The following is an 8,256-nucleotide window of genomic DNA, read 5'->3' on the forward strand; positions in this document are numbered from 1 at the left end:
GATCGACTCCTTGTCGAAAAAAGACAACATCTTTAAAATTGTCACATTTTGTCATAGATTACTACCATAAGCGGGAAGCTGGTATTCACCCGCCATCATGGGAGGTGGAGCTTCAGTTCAATGGAACAACACCCAGGTAACAAACTCACCTGCTTAAACCTGTCTCCTTAGATAATACGTTTAATCTTTACTGATCTTCAAAGCGCTTATGCGTCAATTGGTCACTAGGAAAAACGTTCTGCAATGTGTCTACATAAACCCTACCCTATTGTATCACCAAGACTAGTGTGCTTCATCCTAATTCCACTGACTGCTACTTATTTACGTTTTAAATGTTGAGAAAACAACTAACAGGTATATCTCCTCCAAACAATGCCATTGGGGCCATTTTGTATATATTGCTTCCTGCATGTGGATAATAATCTATGACTCTCGTTCCAGTGGACGGAGGGTGTTCGGCAGCCCAAGCCTGACCTGGCCACCATGACCCCTGACCCGCCATGGCAAGCGAACGTACCAGCTGAGCGCATGGAGAAGTGGAGGAAAACTTGCAGAATGTGTGGCGTCTACAATAATGAAAATGTAGGACTTTTCACTTCAAGACAGATTTTTCATGAAAATCCCCATACTGCCAAGGAAAATGTTGAAAGTTTTCTCTCATTCTCAGAAAATATAGAGTGAACGCTTACCAAATATGATATAAATGCGCACGTCCCTAAATGCTATTCATCCTCAAATAAAACCACCCTCAAATAAAACTACCCTTTCGTGGCAAAGGTGATAAGATTATGAACTCACCACTTGAACATCTTTCTTTCTTAAAGGTGATCCTTGAAACTACTGAAGAACCAGGAGGTATGCTAACGCGCCCCTTACATCAAACCATTAAAGGGAAGCCTGCTAAAGTCATCTTCAAACCAAAACCTTACATAGACCACACTGCATTCGAACGCCTGGACCAGTTTGCTCTATCGGTAAGCAAGCATCAAATGCACATTACGCTGTATGATTCTAGACAGACCGAAAAATATGTTGTTGCATATCCATTCCCCCTCCCTTTATACTCTCTATCATGTTAGCTCAAGTTGTTAGCTAGTGGATTACATTATGGAAAAAACACTGTTCTGTAACTCATGCTCAAGAAATTGGACTCACCTGAATAAAAGGGGGTGTCTACATTAGGGCACATTAGGTTGCCGGGACGGGAAACGATAAAACTTTTGACCCATTGCTGACGTCATACGTGCAAGTCTCGTATCCAGAACATTTAGATCCAGTATCTGAAAATCCCAGGCTGCGACTCAAATTTCCTATTGGGATAATTGGCCATAATGTGTCACTCCGCTGTTGTTTCCCAGGCACCACGGTCACTCTACGACGACTTCAGGAAGCTGGCGGCCTTCCTCACGAAGCCGGCAGCGACAGAGTTGGGGAAGGTTCGAGCCATGTTCTGTTGGGTCGCAGGGCAAGACGTCAACAACATGACCTTTCCAGAGAAAGTTCGAGACGGCTCGCCAGACTGGTTCTTAAAGGAGATGAAGGAGAAGAAGACGACGGATCTATACTCTGGTCTCTTTAACAAGCTCTGCCGGTACGGTACTGTTGTTTACCTTTATCAATAGCCTAGATATTATACTTAAAGGTGTCCCTTGGATAAAGGTCGGTAGCAACAGCCAGCTTTCTTGTACATGTATCTACCAAGTGATCTATATGTGGACCGACAACCACGATAAGCCCTAAAAATGACAACTTAATCAAAGACACCAGTACACGTTTCTAATGATAATCAATCACTCAATAAATTGACCAATCGTTGTATTATCTATTGTCTCAGACTCGCAGGAATAAAGTGTCACGTGGTAGACGGGTACGTGAAGACCATACAGCAGCCTCCCGGAACCCGCTTCCAGGACACCACACCGAACGGGAAGTGGAACGTCGTACTCATCGACGGCTGTTGGGGAATCATTGACGCCCACTGGGGATCCATTCATACACTTGACACAAACCTTCAAGAACCTGCCCGGGAAAATACTGGCAACCCCTTTAATGATTTCTACTTTCTGCCTGACCCGCTCCACTACCTCAGCGGGCACTATCCCCAAGACCCCGTCTGGCAGCTGATAGATTCGCCGGTACCGCTAGAGAACTTTGAACGTCACCTTCACTGTAGGGAGAATTTCTCCACTAATCAATTGACACTGCTGAGTCACCACAGAGCGGTAGCGTCAACAAAGGAGGGCGAGGCCAACATCTACATCGGTGTTAACAATGACAAGGTGAAGTTGCACTGCAGTCTAAAGAACGCAACAGGTGAATCGACCTGGAAGACCATCAAGTTGAGCAGATTTGTGAAACAAGAAGCAAGGAATGGAGCGGCAGTTTTCACCGTCCGCCCGCCAACAAGCGGAGACTTCATCCTTGAGTTGTACTCGTCCCCAGATGGAGGCGACAAACAACGGGTTTGTGAGTATCTCATCAGGTGCCTCCGACCGATGAAGGACAACAAGCCTTTCCCGTGCTGGGGAGGCCGCTGGGGGCCCGGTAGCGAACTGGAGGCATTTCGTCTAACTCCAACAACACACAAAGGCGCTTACGTCGACTGCAGGAAAGGGAAGGCTACGATAGAGTTCATCATGGCGCGTGACTTGTCCTTTCGCACGAAGCTTTTTCAAACTTCGTCCGCAGACTCTACTTTCAGCCGCTATGTTGCTCACGAGATTGTGAACAGCGTCGTCCAATTCAAGATCAGCGCACCGGATGTAGGAATGTTTGGTCTGGGCATCTTTGTCAAGGAACCTGATACCAGCGAGCATTTTCGCCTTGTTTGTAGTTACATTGTGTCAGCTGAGCAACGCGCAGTCGATCCGTCGCCTTTCCCGTCGGTTGGAAACGGTCTTTTCGGCCCGGTGCAACCTCTGTTTGCGGTTTTAGGCTTGTCCACTAAAAGTCATCACAACGCTTTTATTGAATGTGACACGGGAGAAGTTGAGATCAGAATCAGCACGAAAGACGTCCTAAACGTAGCACACGATTTATTTTGGGAGGATTCACAAAAGAAATTAGATCTAGAAATCTTCGTGTACAGAGAGGTCTTAGACAGGGAGGTGCGCTTATTGATCCGCTTGCCACGCCTCGGAAAATATCGCTTAGCCGTCTACGCCGAAGGGCTGGATCACGAAGGTGATCTTCCAATCGTTTACAACTATTGCATCGTTTGCAAGGATAGGACCACACGAAAAGGGCCTTTTCCACCTGTCAGTGGCACCCAATGGGGACGTAGGTTTCCTGCCGCACAGGAATTGTCACTGGTACCCAAAAGCCATCCAAAATCCGACATTGATGTTGCCGAAGCTCTTGACATAGAGATGCAATTGGAGAATCCCGTCGACCTCAAGTGTTGCCTGTACATATGGAAAGCTGGCATCAAACCTGAGTACGCTCAACAGTTCATTAAGCATCACACTAAGAACGGAGGGATGCAAACCGTTGTACAGATGACGTTTCCTCAGGCTGGTAACTACAGCTTAGAGCTCTTTGCCGCCTCCACCGGTTCTCACTACCGAAACGTCATGAACTACTACATACGCTGCCACCAGCCGTCGGAGGTCTCCCGTCCCATCGGCAAAGGCACAGAAATACATGAAGACAAACTCGATAACATCGGATCAAGCGTCTGGGCTACTACTGGGAGCGAAGAGGACAAACCGGAAGACGATTTCCAAGCTAAGTTGGAAAGAGAGATAGAAGAGGAATCCGACGACACTGAAGACAAAGGAGACGTCGATAAGCCAGAAACAAGAGAATCAGCCGATGATGGGAGATTTGACAACACAGTGGAGAAAGAAAATCTCACTACCGTTAAGGAATTTCTGCCTGTAGATTCGGAGGAAGATGGTGTAAATGGCAAAGATCTTGAGAATCACACAGTGCAAAGTAAGAGCACAAAAGAAGACAAATTCAGGAAGACATGTACAGAAGGTCCAACTACAACAACAGAAGAAGACGACATCATGAAAAAAGCAGATCAAACTACAACAGACGAGATAGACAGCATGAATAACGCAGAGCAAACTACAACGGAAGAAGACGACATCGTGAAGACAGCAGGTCAAACTGCAACAAAAGAGGTCGAAAATGTATCGACCGAAGAGGAGCACGACCTAGCTGTCAAGAAACACCAAACTACTAGTATCGCCTTAAACCCTGAAATGTATGTCAAACAGCTAATCCCCAGGCTAACGGCTGCCATCAGCTCCAAAAACAGAAACCAACTTGAGAAGCTGCTAGAAGAGCTGAAAGGTTTACAAGTCGACAAGGAGGACGAACCTATCGTCAGAGAAGCAGAAACCTTGCTGCAGCAGATGGACGTCAGGCAAGGTGGGCCTTTATTTAATGTACTACTTTATTACATCAAGATGCCAGTGGTGTTAAATGTGGTAGTAAGCAACCCATGGTGCAGACATGCTCGTTAATGCAACGGCTCATGACATGGACAAATATTAGAAGGAAATGGTATTGCTTAGTATTGCTAAATGCCAGAAGTGCAAGATAAATTCATCTTCAATATTAATAATAATCTTTATTGCAAATTCATGCCCGAGGGCTAATTGCATACAAAGTAAAGTAGTAGTGGTATACATAAACATAATTAACAAGAAGGGAAATGATATTCATAGAATGATATTCAAATGATATTCATACTTCAATAAGCCCTTGCTAATTGCATACGGTCTGTGCTCGTTTGCGACACATATTTTGTTTCAGAATAGCAGATGCACTTACTTTAAATTCCTTTCCAACATTCCTATTAACTTTATTTGCAGCTCTGCGTGATGCGATCTCTTCCAAACTCAAGGAAACCCTGGAGAAAGCCATAGCCAGTGCCGAGCCGTTTAAACGTGACGTACAGGAGGACATGCAAGAGGCGAAAATGACTGTCAGCCTCATTGACCTAACGGCCGCCATCAGCGCACAAAACACTAGTCAACTCGAGAAGTTGCTGGAAGAGCTAAAAGATCAAGAGGTCGACGATGAGGGCGAAACCATCATTAGAGAGGCAAAGATTTTGCTGAAGCGACTGGAAGTCGTGCAAGGTGGGGTTTTGTTTAATTTTTTTTGTTGCAACCCGTGGTTTAAAATAAAACCGTCAGTATGGCTAATGGGTGGGTACTTGGTATTGGAATGATAGGGTATTACTCAATGCCACCAATAGTTAATGTTGAATGTTTTTTGTGCAAGATGTTTTGTATCCGTCCGCTGCAGACATTTTGTCTTCTACAACATATAATGTTACATTTTTTCACAAATAGATGCGCACATCCTTCAATACTATCATTATATTTGATATAATTTTCAGCTCTACGTGATGCTATCACTTCTAAACACATAGAGGACCTGGAGAAGGCCATATACAGTGCCGAGCCCTTTGCACTGGACCTGGAGGACGACCTTCAAGAGGCGAAACGGATTCTCCATCACATCAAGCGTCTGGAGAAACTGCGTCAGGGTATCCAACAGCTGAACCTGAAGACTCTAGCGGAGATCAGGGGGTACGCGCGACCTCCTCAGGCGGTCCTGAAGGTCATGACCGCGACGCTTATTCTGCTGGGAAACATCAATGGCAACGGACAGGTAACAAGAACACTGCACTATGCGTCATGTTATGCCTTCACCAGTCCTCAATGGTTCCAAAGTTTGTGTAAAATTATTAGCATTGCTATGTGTACAGTTATGTCTCATGTTATCAATTATAAACGTGCTTCCTTTATTATTAATTTTTACATGAGATTCTTTACGTTAAGCTTAGGGCATAAACGCAACAGTTGTACCACTCAATTTCTAACACAACGTCGTCACACAGAGGTAAACATATTGTACTTTCCGTGACTTACACTGTTCACTCCCGTACAGGGCTGGTCGTCAGTCAAGACTCTGATGGGAGGAAATGGCCGAGGGACTCTGATACGCCGGGTCAACGAACTCAACCCGGTAGGCATCACACTTGCGATGGCATCAGAGGCTGAAAAACAGCTGAAGGACCTCACCTTGGACGATGTGACAGCCGTAAGCACGGGAGCGGCAGCTTTCTATATCTGGGTATGTGTTATCTATGTCTTATGTATGATTAGAGGTATACACGCTGGTGTCTGTTTATAAGGTTGGTTTAAGTTAAGGGTCCTAGAGACCAATATTTGCGTGTAAAGCGGAGGGGAGTAGAAGACCGTGGCAGTTCAGTACCAAGGACAGGTCTGATGTGTCCACAGCACGGACACTATCTAAAATTACTTCAAGATTCAACAGCAACTTAATTGGTTTGATACAGTTAAAAGAATAAAATATAAAGAACAATGTATTCTCTGTATCGGCTAAAACGTGTGATAAACAAATGTTAATGTTTCCAGACTTCCGCGTCTGTGTGAATGACAAGTTTATCTTTCTTCCAGGCGAAGGGCATGATTGAAGAAGTTCAGAAGGAAGCACATGTACCACCTTTGGGGTTAAAGAGCGCAGTTGCTGTGACCTGAGGCAGGGAAATCTCTTGCGAGAAGACTAGCACTGTATAATGCAAACTATGTTTCAAGTGAAAAGTTCTTGGCAAATACTGATTGTGCACGAAACGTCGGTTAGCTGTTAGCTGTGCCATGAGAAATGTAATGTATAATGGTGTGAAAAGCACGGATGGTTTATATACATAGTTGGGGTAGGTTTCTGTTTTCGTTGCGAATCCTGCAAGATCTGTGGTGTAAACTGTCAAAGAGGTACATACCTGGCTTTCCGTGTGTCATGATAAGATCACGTTACGACATTTGGCTGTGTTTGGTTTGAGTAACTTCGTCATTCGCAATCTGTAAGCACAATGAATGGCAAAACGTATTTATCACTGTCTTTTAGGTCAAGTTTAAAACAAAATTTCTTCTCCCACAGAATAATTGTTTTGATATTTCTTAAAAGCCAAGCTACAGTGAGGCTGAGTTGTTTTGACTACACGATGTTTTGAAATGTTGTGTCTCCTAGACTGTAGTCCAGCCTTGTTAGGCTTTGGTCCACTCCTATCGGTTGACCAAAGCTACCAGGGCAGGACTTCAGGCTATATACATTTGTATATACTTGCCTGGTTGTGCGAACACTGCGTGCTGGCTGTTATCTCTTATTGAATGATCCTCAACCTACCCAGAGAGCCGACGACAAGTTGTGGCGACTTCGCAAGTGACCCCCTCCCCCAAGCGGATTATACCAAGTCTATTGGGCGACAGATTCTCAGCACTGTAGCTCTGCACCTTCACCCTCCATTCTCTATTTTCTCCATTCCTAACCTATGTTGTTAGAATTAAATCCTTTATAGATGAAGATTGTTATGTGTCATTGCACCATTATTTGTTGATAAGTGTTGAAATAAAAGTCTTACCCCTCCGGCCTGTCTCAGATGGTCCATCTCTGTACCTGATGACCTAGATAGTATAAGTATTTCCATATTAGAGCGCGATCAGAGCTGAATCTGGAGCGCGATGATAAAGCACACAATAAATGAGGGTCTGCATGGGGGGGTCTTGGTAACGCTTAACGGTGAATTCAGGAGGCCCGGTAACGCTTAACGGTAAATTCAGGAGGCCCGGTAACGCTTAACGGTAAATTCAGAAGGAGTTACAAAGCATAACACTAAAGTAACATTGACGTGCATTCCTATCCATACAACGCTAGAGTAGTTATATCAATTGGTCAAAATATCCAACTATAAATGACATTGTGAGAAGCAAAAGGTGCCCAGAACCCGGAGGAATGACAGGGACAATGTCCATGTCATCTGTACATTGACGGAGGCAGAGTTCCCGGCCCGCCACAGAGACGGCGACAGCACATATCTTATGGGGGGATTTAACTATTGTTTCAGCACATGGAGCGCCGAAGGCGCGACGCATTCCAGGGGGGTCCGGGGGTATGCTCCCCCGGGAAAATTTTAAAATCAAGTCCCTATCAAATGCTATTTCCTGCATTTTTCGGCAAATTTTGCCGACCGACTAAGCTAGGTTGATTTTGACATTTTCATCAAATTACACATGGTTATAGCTTTGGCCTCCACCCCCAGAGCCCCCGACATAGTTTACTATTTCGAGCTCGGAAAGCACGAGACGTTGCAATATAAGTCGCGTAAAATTTCAAAATCTGGACCGCCTGAAACGCCATTTACTGCATTTTGAAGAACAGATTTTGCTGTAAGACGAAGCAAAATTAAATCACACTATAGAGAGAAAACGT

General features: G+C 44.7%; 1 protein-coding gene across 1 annotated transcript; it reads left to right on the plus strand.

The window, feature by feature from the left end:
* The first annotated feature begins 25 nt into the window (after nucleotides 1-25).
* Nucleotides 26-6,755, plus strand: LOC118420005. The gene is made up of 9 exons (XM_035826708.1): nucleotides 26-136; nucleotides 442-582; nucleotides 825-974; nucleotides 1,359-1,591; nucleotides 1,835-4,380; nucleotides 4,827-5,096; nucleotides 5,360-5,634; nucleotides 5,914-6,099; nucleotides 6,447-6,755. The coding sequence occupies exons 1-9, from the start codon at nucleotides 98-100 to the stop codon at nucleotides 6,525-6,527; spliced, it is 3,921 nt and encodes a 1,306-aa protein (XP_035682601.1). The 5' UTR covers nucleotides 26-97; the 3' UTR covers nucleotides 6,528-6,755.
* Nucleotides 6,756-8,256: the final 1,501 nt, after the last annotated feature.

Source organism: Branchiostoma floridae, chromosome 7 (genome assembly GCF_000003815.2).
Source record: "Branchiostoma floridae strain S238N-H82 chromosome 7, Bfl_VNyyK, whole genome shotgun sequence".
Lineage (NCBI taxonomy): Eukaryota > Metazoa > Chordata > Leptocardii > Amphioxiformes > Branchiostomatidae > Branchiostoma > Branchiostoma floridae.

Coding starts and splice junctions, on each gene's coding strand:
- LOC118420005 (XM_035826708.1), top strand. CDS start 98: ATGGGAGGTGGAGCTTCAGTTCAATGGAACAACACCCAG. Junction 583..824: donor GCGTCTACAATAATGAAAAT/GTAGGACTTTTC, acceptor TCTTTCTTAAAG/GTGATCCTTGAAACTACTGA. Junction 1,592..1,834: donor CTCTTTAACAAGCTCTGCCG/GTACGGTACTGT, acceptor CTATTGTCTCAG/ACTCGCAGGAATAAAGTGTC.